The sequence below is a fragment of the Podarcis muralis genome, chromosome 1, assembly GCF_964188315.1.
Source record: "Podarcis muralis chromosome 1, rPodMur119.hap1.1, whole genome shotgun sequence".
Lineage (NCBI taxonomy): Eukaryota > Metazoa > Chordata > Lepidosauria > Squamata > Lacertidae > Podarcis > Podarcis muralis.
In genome coordinates, this window is record NC_135655.1 from 74,331,098 (window position 1) to 74,351,089 (window position 19,992).

Below are 19,992 nucleotides of genomic sequence, written 5' to 3' on the forward strand. Positions count from 1 at the left end.
TTCTAATATTTAGTTCAGTTATCCACATTTCCATGTCAGTTTGCAATAAAAAACCACCATGAAAATTTATGAGTATCTTAATGCAACTTTCTTCTAATATACACATATTTGGAATTCATTTTTTATGTTGTTTTCACTAATACATGCTTTCTGTGCACACTTTACCTCAGTATATTGATTCATTAGTTGATTTCACTTACAGGCTGGTTTTCCACAATGAGCTGTGGAACATTCAAAACATCAAAATAGAGAACATTGAAAATACAAATATACAAATATACAAAATACAGAATATGTCAGTAAATTCAAAATAACAAAAATCAACAATTTAGCAAACACAGAATAAATTCTACATTACAAAAAAGCCCACTCTAAGAATAAGTACATAAATACAAAGCAAATGTGAAAGTTAAGCAACAATAAGTTTCTGCTACTGGTCCTGCTGCACGCCAAGGAATCTGGCTTAAATCCAGTTCAGAAGGAGGGGTAGATGACATACAGCTGGCATACAGGCGAGATGACAGGCTCTAGGCAGTTTTAAACACATTACATAGCTGGAGAGCTGCACTGCAAAATTTGGGAAAATGTGAATTCTTTGTTTCTGCATGCATATTGCTTCAGAAAGTACAATTTAGGTAGGTTTGCCTTTAAATGTGAACTGAAACAAATTTATTCCCCATCCCAAATGTACAGGAATCCATAGTATCTGTGGAGAGGAGGGATAGAGCTCTCAACCATTACTAATTGAAGGGACATTGAAATAAGGAATGCATGGGTCATATACAGCCCAATCTTCATCTGAGTAAAACAGTTTACATGTCTCTCCTCTAACAGAGATACTTCAGAACACAAGAGGTAATAGTCTAAGAAAATATGTAAATACAATAAAATGAACTAGTCAACAGGGAGCTTTTGGAGATTAACTTTGAAAAATAAAAATGGAATCCCATAATCTTTATAAAACAGGTCTGTGTGGGAACAGGTCTACCTTGATGCACTGAAATGTGCCACACCAAAGGGTCACAGAAACCCAATGCATCTTGCATACATTATGGTTGTATATTTCTGATCTCACCTAAATTGGGATACTTTTCACTCCACCCTATAAGGAAAAAGTAATAAATTCCTAAGAAGCAACAAGCATGCCTGCAGGGCTACCATGTTTATGAAGGCTGTCAGTCAGAGTGTTCTCTGCCGGTGTCCCATCTCCTCAGGAGCAGGTCTGCCCTGTTTGTTTGGCAATGAGCGGAGTGTGTCACGCAAAAGGCATTGCAAGTTAAAGGCCTCCGGGTTTTGTTCTGCTTGGGCATAACGACAGCAGCTCAAACAAAGCTTGGCAAGCTCCAGTGTAGCTGAGGAATACCTTAGCGAGAGATACTTGTACCACATCCTTTTTCAAAAAGTCAGAGCTGTTCACTGACCAAAGACTTGACCAGACAAATTTCTACTCATTCCTAGTGCAGCTGTTGTGCCTTTGTTGTGCGGTGCTCAAATATCTTCTCCTTAAAGCACAATACAGTGGTACTTCGGTTTTCGAACGTCTCCGTTGATGAACGTTTCAGAACTCAAATGCCGTAAATGCTTCCATTTTCGAACACGCCTCGGAAGTCAAACGGCTTCCGCTGAGTGTATATGTTATTTTTCTCAATGTCCCCGTTGCACCTCAGTTTTCAAAAGTTTCAGAACGTGAATGGTCTTCTGGAACAGATTACGTTCGAAAACCGAGGTACCACTGTACCTCTATTGCAAGGGTATTGTGTTTCCCAAAGCTTCAAAAGACAGTGTCTTCTTACTGGGAAAATGTGGTTTTCTTCCCAGCCGGTGTATCCTTTGCTATGGTGAGAATTGTGTGGAGAGTTAGAAAAATGTTGGAATGAAGTTAAATGGCTTTAGTAGAAATGTTATAAGGAATTAAGTTTAAATAGATTATTAGAGCATTAAAGGGAAAATAAGGTTAGAATGTGTTAAGACAATTATAGGGTAGAAAATAGAGGAAGATGGAAAGGAATTGCTGAAACAATCAATAGAAGTGGAATACAAAAAGGGAGGTGTGAGGAGGTCGTGGAAATTAGTGAAAGGAGGATAAAATATTGAAATTGGACTGTGTTTTAAATGGTTTTTGTTTTGTTTTGTTAGTTGTATGTTAGTGTTTTGCAGTGTTTTTTCTTCTTTTTTTGTATTGTATTGTATTATTGTATGTTTTTTCTTTTTTGGTTTTTTGTAGTGTTGTGTTCAATTTGTTGGAAACTAATAAATATTATTATAAAAAAGAGAGAGAGAATTGTGTGGAGAAGCCGGAGATTGAATTTGGGACTTCCGGCATACAAAGCATATACGCTACTGAGCTACAGCCTTTTCCTGTGAATTAGATCTTAAAATGTCTGAAGTGTATGAAGTATGTGTGATGCTGAGGTGGGGCTTTCTTACAAGTGTGCTTTCTTGCACACTGATTTCATCAGGATGAAGCCTAGACATTTTAAAATAAAATGACTGTAACTCACTTGGCGGAAACTCAACAGCTCATGGAGTTGGGTGGCATTGCCATGTCAAAGTTCCTATGCATTTCAGCTGCTCTGGAATTTACAGGAAATATAAACAGGGTGAGAGTTGAGCACAGCCTTCGGTAAACAGTCTAAATACCATTACCAACCAGCCTGAATTTTACTGGCCTACCAGAATTCTCTCTTCCTGGCCAGTTGTCATAAAAAGCAGAATGGAAACATTGTGGCCAGTGCTTTCGATATTTGCATGTTAGTATTTTTAAAGCAGTTTCTTGTCAAAAGAGGAAATTCAAAGGCATTTCCCCTCCTTAGGTTTTTGTTTTGATTTAAAAAAAAACATTTGCTTCGTTCAAGGCAATGGTGCTCTGCACACGTACAGAGGCATCTGAATTATTATTTTTTAAAAATATTTTTTTTAATTTTTTTAAAAAATTTTTAAAAATAATAATATTAAAGATGTCAACCCTAAATCTATCTTGAAATAGATAAATAAAATAAAACAGAAAAGAAGGAGAGAGCACAGACAAACACTTGGTAAAGAAATCAGTTTTTACAAATTCTCTTCATATGTTGATAGCTGTATTTTATAAGCAGCCTGTATTTTCATGAGGTTTGTGGCAGGACTATATTTAACAGCTGCCTTTTACAGCCCATAAAATTAAAGGGTTGTAGTAAAATTATAAGCAGTGAGAAGAAAAGTGCTTTTGGTAGGCTTACGGCTGATGAATGCGCAGCCTATCCCAAAATGAAAGGCTAGCCTAGGGCAACCCTGAAATTTAATTCTGGGCTTGTCTCTCTTTGTCCCTTAGCAGCGCTGCTCAGAGATGCCCTGTCATTGCCGCGATGGTTCCACCCATCGCCTGACTCTTCCTCACCCCACCGCTCTGGCATGTTGACAGCGACCTGGCGCAAAGCACGCTGGGAAAGCGAGTCCGCCGCCTTCTTTGTCGTCGTCGGAAGAGGGAAGAAAGGCAGCGGTGTTGACCACAAGTCCCAGAATGCCTGGCGCCTCTACTTCTGCCGGATAGAAAGAGGCAGCATCTTTTTCAAATACTGGGTGTTTTGGATGAGACAAGTTGCATTTGCGTTTGGTGAGTTTCGCTCTTTTTGAATTTATTGTGCATGGGTGTGTTTTGCAGATAGGGAAAAGGAACCCACGCCATCCTTGCTGTTCGCTCACTTGTTAGAAGTGCTGCGGGAAGCTGCCCAAGTTGGTATCCCCCCCCCCCCGGGACGATCCTTCCCGTTCTTTTTTTCTTTTCGGACTCAGCCCTTAAAAGGAGATGCAGGGATCCTGCAGAAAGGAATCAGAGACGATCTCTGCCGGCCTGCTGCTGCTGCTGCTGCTCTTTAGCCATGCATTCCCTCTCAAACTTTGGGGCGTGCTAAAAGAAGGAGATCCGCTGGGGTGAGCTGAGCTCCACACCAGAGTTGCGCGTGCTTGTAGGGACAGTGATGGGATCACAGGTCAAAATGTTAGTTTATAGCTCTGGCTCACCTCGGGGCTTGTAGGGCTCTGCTACGAACAACGGGATTTAGAGCCAATGACTACCAAGTCTTCTTGGGCTCCTGTGTTGAACCCATCAGATTTGCTACCAAAAAAATCCCACCTTTCCACACTTTTGATCTTTGGCGATCTAGGCCAGGAGTTAGAAAAGAATGTGCAGAAGTTTACCAGAATTTAGAAACAAAACAGGAAGTTGTTGGGTAACTTCCTAACTACCTACCAACCAAGGGATCTGTAATATGAGCTTGAATCCTGGCAAGACACTATGGCCGAGTTGTTCCTGTGTCCAAGAAATTTGGGGGGTGCTTTTGGATCCAGCTCTGTCACTGGGGGTTCAGGTAGCCACATTGGCAAGAAGTACCTTTAACCAGTAGCGATTTGTTCAACAACTACAGTCATTCCTGGGCTGGGAATTCCTTGTCAGGGTAGTTTGTGCATTGGTTACTTCAAGACTGGATTACTGCAATGCACTCTATGTGGAGCTTCCCTTGTTCTTGAGCCGCAAGCTGAAGTTAGTGCAGAATACTGCAGCACAATTGCTGACAGGATTGAGGCCTAGTCAGCATATAGCACTTGTGCTCAGATATCTGCACTGGTTGCTTATTTGCTACTGGGCCAAGTTCAAGGTGTTAGTATATAAAGCCCTTAACAACTTGGGACCAGTTTACCTGTGAGATCACCTTACCTCATATACACCCACTTGGTGCTTTGATCTGCAGAACTGGCACTGTTAAAGGTGACACATAATACCTGTTCTACATCTGTAAGAACTTGATTAGTGTGGCAGCACCCTACACTTTGGAACTCCCTGCCTGTTGATATCAGACAAGCGCCTTCACTGTACTCTTTTCGGCACCTGCTAAAAGCATTTTTGTTTAGACAAGGCAATCCAGATATTGAGAAAGTTGATATGAGTTTTAATTAATTTTAAGTTTGTTATTTTAACTTTTCAAAAGTCATAAATTATTATGGTTAATTCATCTTATTGGTAACTTTATTGTTTTATCTTTTCTGTAAACCGCTCTCAGGGTTTGGTTTCATTTTACAATCAAGTGGTGTATAAGCAAATAAATAACGTTTTGCATTCAAGACCGCTAGTCTTGCTTACCTAGAAGTAGCTCCCATTAATTCCAGTTGGTCTTCCTTTCATGCAGATAACTTAAGTAGACCTGTAGGATTTTTCTGTTACAGTCTTCTGTAACCATGTCTTCTCAGAAGCAAGCCATGTTGACTTCAGTGGGGCTTACTCTTATGAAAGTGGGGTTAGGACTGCTGTTTTAGTAGCCAAGTGGCTGTTGTTAACTGTGCAGTCTCTGGAGGCAACCCCTGCCAGCCCCACAATGCATTGCAAAAGTCTAACCTGGAGGTGATCAGAGGCTCTCTCTTTCATGAGTGGCTGCTTAGTTGCTTTTTTAAAGATTCCTCGCATGCAGGGCCTGCCCACCCAGAGGCAAACTGAGACAACTGCCTCAGGCGGCATAATCCACAGGGGCAGCAGATCTTGCCTCCAAAAAATTCATCACGCGTTGCTGTAGTGGTGGCAACGATGGCTGTGGTGCGCTCCTTGGAGGTGAGATCAGTTTGAGGAGAATGCTAGCAGGGTACCCTTTTATTTCTGTTTCTCTGTTACTCTCTCTGCGGGTGCTTTTATATTGTTTTGTGTTTTATATTGTTTGTCTCAGTGGCTAATCTGTTGCTATTTCCTGGCTTTTATGTTATCTTCAGTTTGGCTCTGACAGTGTTTTGCATAAATCTATGAAAAGTTATGTTTGTGCCACAGAGGTTTGCAGGTCTGTTTCCACAAATTATGGAAAGAGATAGCGTGGCATAGGTGTCATGTGCAATCTTTCTCACGGTTGATAAATGCTCCCTTTCCTGCTACTGGATAGAATGTAATGTGATGCTTGGTGCCTCAGCTATTTCCCCTCCTTCAAGGTCAGAAGCGGAAGATGGCAGACCTCGAAAGCACAGTCATAAACAGCAGTGTGACCCAGGTATGGCATTAATAGCTATAGTAGTTTATAGTCAGCATATTAAAGGAGGGACTATATTTTGCTTTATTTCAATTAAGCACAATAGGGTTCTAAACATAATGAAACTGGTTTCCCCCTCAGTATACACTAAGAAACTGAGGAGTCTTGTTTTCCAGACAAATACAGCCTGGAGATATGTGAACAGTACAGTACCACTGTTATGGGCCAGGCATAGGCAAGATGTTTTGGGACTACAATTCCCATCATCCTTGACCACTGGTCCTGTTAGCTAGGGATGATGGGAGTTGTAGTCCTAAAACATCTGGAGGCCCCAGTTTGCTTATGCCTGTTATGGGCAAATGAAAACCAAGTGATTCAAAATTTGGTCCCAAACTTAGAACACCAGATTGGTTCAGCATATTCTGTGTTTCAGAGACCATAGGAATATAGGAAGTTGCCTTGGATACTGAGTCAGATATTGGTATTGTTACAATTTGGCCATTAATGGGGGAATATTGGAAAACTAATACAAATTTATTTACCAAAAAAAAAAAGATGCCGAGTCATACCATCAGCCCATCTAGCTCAATACTGTCAACACTGATTGGCAGCGTCTCTCCCCTATCTGGAGATATTAGGGTTTGAACCTGGGGTGCTTTTCATGAAAAAGCATGTTCTCTAGCACAGAACCCTTTCTGGGTCTGGAATGATCAGAAAGTTCCTCCAAAACAAAGCAGGGTGCTTCCCATTAGGCTCAGTCTAACTCAAAGGCAGAATGCTCCCCTGGGAATCCTAAAGGTCATTTCTCTGTTGTGAACTGTCAGTGAAGGGTTTCTATCCAAGGATGACAACGAGAAGGAATACTACCTTTATCCTTTCAGTCATTTGGTTCCTAAAACTCCCCCCACAGCTGTTTTTACCACCACAAGGTTGCAGATTTGCACTTACCTCGCAAGGTTGCTCAAGTCAAGTGAGCAAGCCTAACCTGCAAGCTGCTGGTACCAGATGATGTACTCTGGCCTATTGCTGTTCAAACATGCCTAAAACTAGTCTGGCTGCTTTCTGTAGTTCCTTTGCCAGCTCACAAATTGAAGTCATGGGCTGGGAGTCCTGACACTGGAGTTCAAGTTCTGCTTCATCACATCTGTGCTCTCTGCAGGGGATGTAATTATAGTGATAGCTTGCCTTAAGCTTGCCAGGATATACATGTTTCTGAGAATTAGTTTCCCAAGAAGGTAGAGGTATGTGCTATAAGCATATTGTTGCTGCTGCTGTTGTTTATATTCACAAAAGCAACACAAATTTTAAATATTAAAACCAGTTATAATAAACACAACTAATAAAAACCTTTAAAAGCATATCCAAACAAATAAAAGACAGGTTTTATAGATCTTCCCTCACCAAGAGAGGACACACAAAGGGGCCAGGTTCAAAAGGGAAATTTTTAGCCTGGCACCCAAAGATAGATTGAGATGGTGCCAGGGAAATCTTCCTGGAGAGAGCATTGCACAAGCAGGGATACCACCCTCCAGACTTCTTATGAAAGGGACTCATGAAGAAGAGCCTCGGATGATGATGATTACTGTTTCCAAGTCAGTTCGTGTAAGGAGAGGTGGCCAAAACATATAGCAGTGAAATAGTCTTAAATGCAAATAGTGGGGCTTTGAGTGGGGAGGAGTTGCAAATATACAGAAGAGACACAAATGTTCATTCAGGTTTCCTTCAGTGCAGTTTCCCCTCTTGACCAATGTTGGTTGCCAAACCTCGACTTTGTTCTTGGGCTTCTCCTCTTCAGAAAGATCCCAAGGAAGCTCTGGTCATTGCTGTGACAACAAGGGCTATTTTCAACCTGGAAAAGGAGCACGAGATCTTTTTGACAAAGGGAAAGGAGGAATATGTGAAGCATCAGCAAACGAATAAGAACAACCCTTTGGAGCCAGGGACAGCCTTTACTTTTATCCAGGTAAAGTGCCCAGAACAGCTCGGTCAAGGCATGTGTGAAATACAGACCCCCCTGTGTCTTTTAGAATTCTCATATCGGAATTAACGGACACTTTTGCTGTTGAAATGGGTGGCAGTGGATTTTTCACTTGCACTGTTAATCTGGCTTTGCAATATGCTTTACACCCATGGATATGTAAATAGACAATCTTGTCCCCCTCGTGTTTTAATCAGACTGTAAAGATGTTTTTAGGATGCGGGTGGCGCTGTGGGTTAAACCACAGAGCCTAGGACTTGCCGATCAGAAGGTCGGTGGTTCGAATCCCCAGACATGGTGAGCTCCTGTTGCTCGGTCCCAGCTCCTGCCAACCTAGCAGTTCAAAAGCACGTCAAAGTGCAAGTAGATAAATAGGTACCGCTCCGGCGGGAAGGTAAACGGCGTTTCCGTGCGTTGCTCTGGTTCGCCAGAAACAGCTTAGTCATGCTGGCCCACATGACCCGGAAACTGTACGCCGGCTCCCTCGGCTAATAAAGCAAGATGAGCGCCGCAACCCCAGAGTTGGTCACGACTGGACCTAATGGTCAGGGGTCCCTTTACCTTTAAAGATGTTTTAAATGAATATATAAGCGTTCTTTTGCATACACTTTCATTTCCAGTGTGTGCGTGTATGTGTGTGTGTGTGTGTGTGTGTGTGTATATATATATATATATATATATATATATATATATATATATATATATGCAGGTTTTGGTGTCCTCGGGTGTCTTCCCGTGTAAAAGTTGGGGTGTCTAGGCGACGTTTCGACGAGGTCTCACTCGTCATCTTCAGGCTGGTGCTTTCGGCTTCTTGTTACTGGAACAGAGCAGGATCTCAGTGTTTGAGTTCCTATAAATACTGTTGAGGAGGTGTGGTGTATAGCCTCCAATGTTCTGGGCAGAGAGGAAGTTCCCAGGCTAGTGTGCCTTTTCTTCTTTTGTTCCTTAATTGCTTGAGGGATATCTTGAGTGATTTCTTGAGTGATATCCTGAGTACCACTTAGGTGGGTCATTAGGTGTGGATTAGTTGCTAAAGCCTTTGTGTCTTGACCTCTTGAACTTTGTGAAGAGTTTTTCTGAGAAGATGGCTGTACTGCATTTAGTTGTGCTCTGGCTTGGCTTCGTGTATAGGGGCGAGCTGTGGTTTTGTGGCCTGTGCCAGCCAGATCTGTGTAGGGATTGCAGGGGGGTGCAGCATCCGGAGGTGCCACCATGGTTTGGCTACTGGATGGTGTCTGTAATTTATCTGTGGAGAGGGTCTGGGTTTGGGTCTGGTGTGGTTGATTGGTGATGGCGTTCTGTGTGCCTCTGGATCTGGTGTCAGTTTTTGTGGGGAGGGCTAATTTCCAGATGTCTGGCAAGCGGGATGTGTCGTCACGCTTGTTCATGTTGTGAGGGTGTTTCTCTATCTCGATGGCTTCCATGATTATTCTCTTGTGGTGATGTTCCATGTTAGAGAGCAATTTGGAATCTGCAAAATTAATTTCGTGTCCTGTTTCTTTCATGTGTTGGAAAAGAGAGGAAGTTTTTTCTTCTTTTTTGACGGCATTCTTGTGTTCTGCGATACGTGCATTTATTCGTCTGTTTGTTTGTCCAATGTACGTGGCTGGGCAGACTTTGCAGGGTATTTCATAGACCCCTTGGTTTTCTAACTGGATTTTATCCTTGGGGTTTCTGAGGATATTGGCTATTTTTTGGTTGGCGCAAAAGGCTGTTTTGATATTGTGTTTATGGAGGATTTTGCTAATTTTATCTGTAGTGCCCTTGATATAAGGAAGGAGGGCCATGCCATTGTTTTCTTCTGTGTCTTGGTTTTTGGGGGGTGTTTCTTTTTGGATTAGCTTCGTAACCCTGTTTTGCTGGTATCCATTGGCAATTAACACATTTGAGAGATTCTGTAACTCAGTTGTCAAGTGGTCTTTGTCAGCCAGGCGTTTGGTTCTGGAGATGAGAGTCTTGGCTACGGAGTTTATTTGTGCAGGGTGGTGGTGTGATTGTGCATGTAAGTAGCGGTTGGTGTGTGTTTTTTTCCGGTAGATAGTGTGTCCTAGGGAGCCATCAGGTTTTTTGTAGATTAGGACGTCAAGGAAGGGAAGTTGGTTGTTGGCTTCTATTTCCATAGTGAATTGTATTTTGGGGTGTAGGCTGTTGAGATGTGTGAGGAAGCTGTCCAGTTTTTCTTTCCCGTGTGGCCAAATTACAAAGGTGTCGTCAACATATCTGAGCCAAAGTTTGGGTTTGTGTTCTGACTTGTCTAAAGCATTGGTTTCAAAGTGTTCCATGTACAGGTTTGCGATGACCGGTGAGAGGGGTGATCCCATAGGTGCTCCTTCTATCTGTTTGTATTTTTGTCCATTGTGGATGAAGTACGTGTTGGTTAGGCAGTGGTTGGTTAGGTCCAAGATGTATTCGGGGGGAATGGACAAAGATACAAACAGATGGACAAAGATACAAACAGATAGAAGGAGCACCTATGGGATCACCCCTCTCACCGGTCATCGCAAACCTGTACATGGAACACTTTGAAACCAATGCTTTAGACAAGTCAAAAACCTGTACATGGAACACTTTGAAACCAATGCTTTAGACAAGTCAGAACACAAACCCAAACTTTGGCTCAGATATGTTGACGACACCTTTGTAATTTGGCCACACGGGAAAGAAAAACTGGACAGCTTCCTCACACATCTCAACAGCCTACACCCCAAAATACAATTCACTATGGAAATAGAAGCCAACAACCAACTTCCCTTCCTTGACGTCCTAATCTACAAAAAACCTGATGGCTCCCTAGGACACACTATCTACCGGAAAAAAACACACACCAACCGCTACTTACATGCACAATCACACCACCACCCTGCACAAATAAACTCCGTAGCCAAGACTCTCATCTCCAGAACCAAACGCCTGGCTGACAAAGACCACTTGACAACTGAGTTACAGAATCTCTCAAATGTGTTAATTGCCAATGGATACCAGCAAAACAGGGTTACGAAGCTAATCCAAAAAGAAACACCCCCCAAAAACCAAGACACAGAAGAAAACAATGGCATGGCCCTCCTTCCTTATATCAAGGGCACTACAGATAAAATTAGCAAAATCCTCCATAAACACAATATCAAAACAGCCTTTTGCGCCAACCAAAAAATAGCCAATATCCTCAGAAACCCCAAGGATAAAATCCAGTTAGAAAACCAAGGGGTCTATGAAATACCCTGCAAAGTCTGCCCAGCCACGTACATTGGACAAACAAACAGACGAATAAATGCACGTATCGCAGAACACAAGAATGCCGTCAAAAAAGAAGAAAAAACTTCCTCTCTTTTCCAACACATGAAAGAAACAGGACACGAAATTAATTTTGCAGATTCCAAATTGCTCTCTAACATGGAACATCACCACAAGAGAATAATCATGGAAGCCATCGAGATAGAGAAACACCCTCACAACATGAACAAGCGTGACGACACATCCCGCTTGCCAGACATCTGGAAATTAGCCCTCCCCACAAAAACTGACACCAGATCCAGAGGCACACAGAACGCCATCACCAATCAACCACACCAGACCCAAACCCAGACCCTCTCCACAGATAAATTACAGACACCATCCAGTAGCCAAACCATGGTGGCACCTCCGGATGCTGCACCCCCCTGCAATCCCTACACAGATCTGGCTGGCACAGGCCACAAAACCACAGCTCGCCCCTATACACGAAGCCAAGCCAGAGCACAACTAAATGCAGTACAGCCATCTTCTCAGAAAAACTCTTCACAAAGTTCAAGAGGTCAAGACACAAAGGCTTTAGCAACTAATCCACACCTAATGACCCACCTAAGTGGTACTCAGGATATCACTCAAGAAATCACTCAAGATATCCCTCAAGCAATTAAGGAACAAAAGAAGAAAAGGCACACTAGCCTGGGAACTTCCTCTCTGCCCAGAACATTGGAGGCTATACACCACACCTCCTCAACAGTATTTATAGGAACTCAAACACTGAGATCCTGCTCTGTTCCAGTAACAAGAAGCCGAAAGCACCAGCCTGAAGATGACGAGTGAGACCTCGTCGAAACGTCGCCTAGACACCCCAACTTTTACACGGGAAGACACCCGAGGACACCAAAACCTGCATTCCTGTACCCGTGAAAATCTACGAAAGCAAATATATATATATATATATATATGGTTGCAATATATATGGTTGCAATATTCCTTTCTCCCACAACTGGGGAGTGGGTATGTGAGAGCACCATAAGCAGTGCAAATACAATCACAGTTTTGCCTGTGACAGAATCAGTTCCCTGAAACTGCTAGAAAATTGTGGATCTGGTTTTTCTTCTTCACGACTCCCTCTCGCACAGTAATATGCACCTGTGCTTTCAGAGTAGTGAAGATGCTTTCAAATAATCTGAGCCATATTTAAAATGCTAACACATTTGCCTTCACCACTTACAGCCTTAAAGGCCAGGGTTTAGGTATATAGTAATGAATGGTAATACACCTCTGGGCACTTCTACCCCACCCCAGGCAGCACAGTTTGTGAACAAGAAACTTCTTGAAAGAGACCCAGAGGAGAAGGAGCTCTTTGACGTGATTGTCCTCTCCAATAACAGTCCAGAGAGTGGTGTGCGGGTCATCAACAGTGCTAAGCAACATGGTAGGTGTCCTAGGCATAAGATTGTTAAGCCATTTTCATTTCATTTTTTCCATTCATTGTAAATTTCATTCTTTCTGGGGGTAATTTTGATTTCCTCTTGACCTCGTTTGCATTTCTGCACATTACAATGATGAGTCCATATGAATTGTGAATCGAGAAACAAAAAGAGGTAAGGACACTGGACAGGCTACAAAGCCATTCATCCCTGTGCTAGGAAGACAGCACTTAGTATGGAATAGGAGGCTAGTTCATGCTTATAGAGGACCACTTCTGAGTGCCTTGGGAGACCCATAACTGGAGGAGTCATCTAGAAAAAGGCTCATGCATTTGCACAAATCAGGCAGCCACTGGCAAATGTGGTTTCATTTATTAGTTTGTTTCAGTGATATATATCCTGTCCTTTGCAGAAGCCACAGGGCACTTTGCTAAAAGGTCAAACGAATTAAAAAGAAGTAAACTCTTTAAAAAAAACCCACACACACTCATTTAAAATGTAAAGCACAGCAGCTCATAATGATTCAATTTATGTAGCAATTACTAACAGTACCACCAGCAGCAAATTAGACCTTTTTCTAGTCAACCTTGTATTCCAAATGCACACCAAAAAGGTGCATTTTGACAAATCACCTAACACAGGCCTCCCCAACCTTCAGCCCTCCAGATGTTTTGGACTACTATTCCCATCATCCCTGACCGCTGGTCCTTTTAGCTAGGGATTGTGGGAGTTGTAGGCCAAAACATCTGGAGGGCCGCAGGTTGGGGATGTCTGACCTAACACTACATAAAGGCAGGACTGCACACACCTTGAAATAGAGGGAGTTCCATATGCAAAGAATTACCACTGAAAATGCACTTCCCTGGGCCCTCACACCACACAGTTCATCCTGCTGATCTTAAAGCACAAATAGTCCCTGTATATTGCCAAAGTGCACACATGGAGGTCACTTTAAGTGTGAAACAACTCACAACAATACAGTGGTACCTCGGGTTAAGTACTTAATTCGTTCCGGAGGTCCGTTCTTAACCTGAAGCACCACTTTAGCTAATGGGGCCTCCCGCTGCCGCCGCGCCGCTGCAGCACAATTTCCGTTCTCATCCTGAAGCAAAGTTCTTAACCCGAGGTACTATTTCTGGATTAGCGGAGTCTGTAACCTGAAGCGTCTGTAACCTGAAGCGTATGTAACCCGAGGTACCACTGTATACATACCAGGGAGTAGGGAGGAACAAATAGTACCAGTAAGTAACTTATGGCGGAATCCCACCAGGGAGTAAGCCCGTTGCATTCAGTGGGGGACTTACTTCTGAATAAATATGGCTTGGACTGCAGCCTAAGACACCATCTTTGTTTTATGATTATGATCCATATGAACAGGACTATATTGTTTGCAGGCAGAAGGTGAAGAAGGCAGGGAGCACTTGGCTCCAAAATTTAGTGGCAGCTCAGGATGGAGGATAATGTTTGGCCCACATATTTCAGTGCACTGACCAAGTTTGTACTGAAATTATCTTTTGGATTTCACACCTCTCCAAATGTTGCGAAACAGTCGTTGGGTTGGCTCAAAGAATGTATAAAAATCTGTTGAAATTTGTGCATTATATAAAGTATGTTTAGGATTGCCCACATTGCAATGAAATATGTACTGAAATGCATTGTTTGTGATAAAATATGTGCTTAAATCCACATTTAACTATGAATTTTCATGCTTTTAAAAACACACACACAGGTAAATGTGGAAATGGGATGGAACAGACTCATGAATGAACACACGTGGCAGTGTCTCGTATTGCAAATAGTTCAGTCTATACTTATCCCACATGTCAACTAGCTTCCTTGAAGACTTGTGTCTGTATGTACCCCTGCTTCACCACTGTGGGAGGGAGATGGTTTCCATGCAGCCCAATCTGCCTGTGACTAGGTCCACATTCCAAAAAAAATCAGAACCAGGCATGTACTCCAAGAAGGAGATGACACATTTAACAATCATCTGGGTTATAGCTGTGAATATGAGCTCTGAGACTTTGCAGCCTCCCCACAATTGGCAGGGAAAGGGTATGTGCTACAAACATAAAAGTATGGAGGGAAATTTCCACAAAGGATGCAGCGGGAAAGAGCAGAGAGCAAGTGCTGCATTTACATCTTGGCAAGGTTGCCACTTTTCCTGTGGTGTTTATTCCCCATTGTGCGAGGATGTGAGTTGGGGACACTGTGAAGTTATGTGAGCAGTAACACAAGGCTACCTGGAAGCAGCCAAGGTGTGGTCTCAAGCTCTGACTCACCTAGGTACAGTTTAACCAGCTGTACTTATTTCCCAGGACTTGTATGGGTGGAACAGGCACCCTTGAGGGCATACCATAGTGTGAGTGCTGAGGGGGGAAGGCGCCTGGAACCAAGACAGGGACTTTCAGATTCAAAATGAAAGGGCATGTGAGCCTGAGACTGCCTCAAACTATCAGCACCATCTCATGGGCCCCAAACCCCTCTCTCAGGGCTTGGGTATGTGCTTTAGATAACTACTCCCATCCCTGTACGTGCATCAAATGTAGAAAAACCCACCATTTGAAGATCACAACTTTCTGTAGTTCCTTCCTCTTTCTTTATTAGTGAAAATGAAAGAAAACAATAAAAGATGCAGAATACTTTGCGGGTGTTCCAATCGTATGGCCACTTTAATCATTTTGCCATGCTTGACAGTATTTATAAAAACAGAACAGCAGCGCTGTTAGAATAATATAATCATAGATTCTAACAGTTCTGCTGTTCTGTTTTAGTAATTAGTACTGTTGCTTAAATCCATTCCAAAACAGAGCAGGGGTGTATTGTGTCCTGTACTCTATTGTTCCAATGCTGTGTGAAGAAGTTCAATTTCTCAATAATTACATTATTTTGGCACCTCCCTTCTCCGACTCTTACAAAGTTGGATTGAGTAAGCCATATCTCATACCTACAGACACTGGCCTCCTATAGAAGGTGGGGTAATCTTTTTGCAATGCTGACTAATCAACAATAAATAATCAATTGAGTTGCTATTAAAAGTGACCATTTCCACATTCTGATCTGGCACTTTAACCTACATATATCTAAACAGGATAAACAACTGATTGAATGCTAGGTCAATGCCTATGATTTTCTTGATTTCTATTACAACAGAGAGTCAAAACTGCTTAATATTAGGATGGGGCTAAAAAAGAACATGTTTACCCCATCAGAGTTGCACTCCAACACTGGTGCTGTGACTGAGCATAGATTTGACTGAGTCTGTGAAGTGTTGGTTCTAGGGCACCAATGGGAGCTTTCCTCCTAAGGCTAATGCCAACTTCCGGAGTGATTTTTGCCAAGGTGGTGACCGGGGAAATGATTGATGATGCCCCTTCCTGTGCATCACAGTCCTGATCCTGCCTGGGCCTCCCCACATTGGCATTTAAAAAAACACTATGCCCATGAATTGCTTACATGCCATTGACATTGTATCCAGTTTGGTCCAGAATGAAAGACTTGATACTTTTGTTTTAGCTGTGCAAGTAGCACTATAGTGACATCTGGTGACAATTTCTAAGTGTTACACAACCAAGATTAAGAAGAGGTTGCCTAGTTCAGCCCTGCAAATCAGACCTTGTAGTATGGTATATTTTCTTCTAATATGCTTAAACTCCTTGTTAGTCCCCCCTTTACAACTGACTGCACAATATTTATTTGTCCCTGGATTAAAGGTCTGGAGATCTCCAAGTTTTGTTTTGTCAGTGATGAAGATTCTACCCAGTACTTGAAAACCCACAATGTGAAGCTTTTCCTTTCAGCTGACATGACAGATGTGTGCAATGCGCTTCAAAGAGGTTTGTTTCTGTTTCTTCTTTTCTTTCGCCTAAAAAGTTCCTGTTACAGTTTGTTGACATTGCTTTGATTTTATGTCCTGGGCCTACCATCTCTCCTTCCATATGTCCTCTCAAAATCATCTGTGCACCATCAAGTTCAAACAACAGAGAAATGTGCTTGCTCTCTTGCTCCGAAATGCTGTTTGTGGGTTTGTACCCAGGATAAATCCCGGTTGGTGTCATTGTTTAGTGTGGTAAGTTCCTCTAGCGGCGTGATTGTGAGGAAAGTCACATTCGTTGCTGAAGAGGAATAGTGTTTCCCTGCAATGTTCCTCACACTTCTGAACAGACATCTTGAGGAAACACTGACCTGTTCAGCTAGTGCACAGGGAACGTGGGAGAGAGGCTTCAACCCTAGGCGAGACTGCTTCATCTCTTCTGCTTTCCCCTGGAGCCTGTTGTTGTGACAAGGCAGCTGCATCAAAGACAACCTGTCCTCCTCCCTTTGAAGGCTGACAGCAAAATAAAACAAAAAATAAAGCAGTCAGTTGTGACATCTAAAAGCTTTAATAGTCATGAGCAGGCTGTGAACCAACAGAGCATGCCTCACATCTGTCACTTCCAGAGATACACCACATCTGTGTCTGCTTAACCTCAGGAGATCATTTCATGCCAGAGAATAGGATATTTAAATTGGGGCCTAGTCCAAGCTGTGTCTATCATGCATCCTCTGCTGAACCACTTCCAGACAGGCAATCTAACCGTCTCTCTGTCATACAGGAGTTTCAGCAGCACTCATCTTCCAGCAGGAGATCCAGGCTCCCAGCACCCAGCTGCACGTCGTCTTTGACGGTGATGCTGTACTTTTTTCAGACGAGACGGAGCGGGTCTTTCGTGAGAAGGGGCTGGAGGGGGCTGTAGCGTATGAGAAAAAGATGGAAAGTGTGCCCATGGGAGAGGTGAGGTTGCTTACTTTTCTTACCCTTTACTTGCATCCATTCCCACCCCCCGCAAGGTGTATGAGTGATTTCTCCCTCTAAGACTCATTTCTATAATATATATGAATCGATATAACTAGCTATTGAGATCTTGAGCAAGGGCGAGATGGCAAGGTCAGGGTTATGCTACAGTTGATGGGCTTTGCTCATATCCAACTGCTGAGAAGATGATCCTTTAAGTAGCCTGTCCTGAAGCCATGCAGAGCTTTAAAAGTTCCAGAAGCAGATTGGGAGCCAGTGTAGCAGACCCTCCAAGTGTCCCTATTTTCCAGGGACAGTTCCAGATTTACAGCGGCCGTCCTGGTTTCTGACTTGATCCCAGAATGTCCCACTTTTCCTTAGCAAGTCCCTATTTTCATTGGAGAAATGTTGGAGGGTATGGAGTTATGCAACCCCTGAGCCTAAAAGATAAGTCACTATGCAACCTTTAGAAGACATCTGAAGGAAGCCCTGTATAGGGAAGTTTTAAAAAAAAATGTTTAATGTTTTATTATGTGTTTATATATGTTGCAAGCCACCCAATGTGGCTGGGGCAACACAGTCAGATGAATGGGGTATAAAATTATTATTATGGAATAGGACGTCCCTATTTTCATTGGAGAAATGTTGGAAGGTATGGTGCAGATAATGATGATGATGATAATATTAATAATTTTTATTTTTATTTTGTACCCCATCCATCTGACTGGGTTGCCCCAATCACTCTGGGCGGCTTCCAAATCATGGAGCATTGGTGTAATACGATCATATTTACCGCTCTCCAGTAATAACCTAGCTGCCCTGTTTTGACCAAGTGAAGTTTCCAAACCATTTCCTAAAGCAACTTCATGTGTATAATGCATTGCAGTAATTCAACTACCAGGTTACCAGAGTGTGGATAACAGCAGCAAGGCTCATATCTGTACGGTTAGTAGAAGTGAGGAGGGTGTATTAGAGGCATGATGGGTCATGACTGGCAGAGGCCTGAGAGAGGACGGATGAATTTACACAGGCATGTTCATTACCTGATGACTACGGATGATGTGTCTGACAGTTTTCCTATCACCTGGCACTATCTCAAACCTGATTCTTTTCAATGGAGGCGATGAATATGTTCAACTGCAAGTCATCCAACAGCACATATTCACCTGTCAGTTGACTCTTTGAAATGCCACAGTTCCCCCACCCAATTCAAAGGACTGAAGTGGCCAGGAAGGCGATTCTTTTGATGGGGCTTTGCTACATTGATCTATCTTTACAAAGCAATCTTCTCTGGTTTCTGTACTTTGATCTAGTGAATGCTAAAGTCAGACAGACGACGTACACTTTAAAACTCTTCTCCCATGCCCTGATGAAATGATCACATATACAGTGACTTCTTTAAAAACTTGCCGTTTTTATAATCACTCCTCGAATGTTGTCACTTGGATAAAGTAAGATAAAGCCATGTGGTTTACATTACACTTTTTAAAAAAATAAAAAACAAGGTCCCAAGAATCCTATTGCCCCCCTCTGATTAGAATTGTTTGGTTTATAATTTACTGTTCTGTGGAATAATATAATGCTTCCCTCTTTTGTCTGCTGTATTTTACAGGGCCCACTGAAAGCATTTGCTTTGCATCTTGGGAAGATGCGCCAAAAATTTGGCAAAGAGGACTCTCCCATCCGCATTTACTTGGTAACTGCCCGCAGTGGCCGTGACATGGGCATCCGGGCCATAAAAACGCTTCGGGAATGGGGCCTGGCAATTGATGAGGCCTTCTTCATGGATGGAGCACCTAAAGGCCCCATACTCTCCAAGATTCAGCCCCACATCTTCTTTGACGATGGTCTTCACAATATCCAGGGTGCCCAGGATGTTGGCATACCCTCTGCCCTGGTTCCTTGTGACTGCTGACAGGGACCACATCATGGCCGCAATATTGTGGTGATTGAACAAATTGAAGGATGGCTGGGCAAAGCTTCAGACTGACAGGACAAAGTTGAAACGGCATTGACTGCATTTAGGGACCAAGGGAACAAAACTGCTGCATGAAGATACAGTGTCGGCTGCTTTGCTGCGATATATTCTGAACAAATCCAAATATATGGACCCATTTAACTTGTGCAGCAGAAAGCTCATAAAGGAACAATGACTGAAGTATAACTAATTGACTTGATAGCTAAATGGTGACTAGAAAAAAAGCAGAGTGATTGCTGGGGGTTTTTTTTAGCCTTTTTTATTGCACTAAAATGCATTTTCATTTACCGGTATTAGCTGTTGCTCTAATATTTTATATATATGTATGCAAAAAGAGCAGAAATAAAAATAGTGGGTTTTTAAAAATACAAAATAAAATGGCACTGATCAGAAATATAATGGTGAAGTTGTCCTAAGGTATAAATGCAGGAGATAAGCTAATTTCCCCAGAATTTCACTGAACTCATCATTGATTCATTTTATTTGTATGCCACTTTTCCACAAAAAAAAATGCTCAAAGTGGCTTGCAACAAAGAAACAAGGACACATTTCAAACAAACACCACAAAAACAAATTTATAATAACACAGCAAAACAATAATAACTACCATCGGAACCACACCT

At 42.5% G+C, this 19,992-nt stretch overlaps 1 protein-coding gene across 4 annotated transcripts; it reads left to right on the forward strand.

Moving 5' to 3' along the window:
• The first annotated feature begins 3,224 nt into the window (after positions 1 to 3,224).
• LOC114599311 (cytosolic 5'-nucleotidase 1A-like) lies at positions 3,225 to 19,662 on the forward strand. 4 transcript variants are annotated; one of them, XM_028734343.2, is made up of 7 exons: positions 3,225 to 3,592; positions 5,944 to 6,002; positions 7,777 to 7,944; positions 12,493 to 12,622; positions 16,331 to 16,453; positions 17,213 to 17,391; positions 19,004 to 19,662. In XM_028734343.2, exons 1-7 carry the CDS (start codon positions 3,391 to 3,393, stop codon positions 19,304 to 19,306), a joined length of 1,164 nt encoding a protein of 387 aa, XP_028590176.2. In that variant the 5' UTR covers positions 3,225 to 3,390; the 3' UTR covers positions 19,307 to 19,662. The 4 variants fall into 4 exon arrangements, with proteins under 4 accessions (XP_028590176.2, XP_028590192.2, XP_028590202.2 ...); XM_028734359.2 differs by having other exon boundaries at positions 3,459 to 3,592; positions 5,949 to 6,002; XM_028734369.2 differs by having other exon boundaries at positions 3,461 to 3,592; positions 5,925 to 6,002.
• Positions 19,663 to 19,992: the final 330 nt, after the last annotated feature.

What these genes read in the sequence shown, in the direction of transcription:
- LOC114599311 (XM_028734343.2), top strand. Translation starts at nt 3,391, where the DNA reads ATGTTGACAGCGACCTGGCGCAAAGCACGCTGGGAAAGCGAGTCCGCC. An exon ending in TAAACAGCAGTGTGACCCAG is followed by an intron (nt 6,003 to 7,776) that starts GTATGGCATTAA and finishes TCTCCTCTTCAG; the next exon opens with AAAGATCCCAAGGAAGCTCT. An exon ending in CAGCCTTTACTTTTATCCAG is followed by an intron (nt 7,945 to 12,492) that starts GTAAAGTGCCCA and finishes ACCCCACCCCAG; the next exon opens with GCAGCACAGTTTGTGAACAA.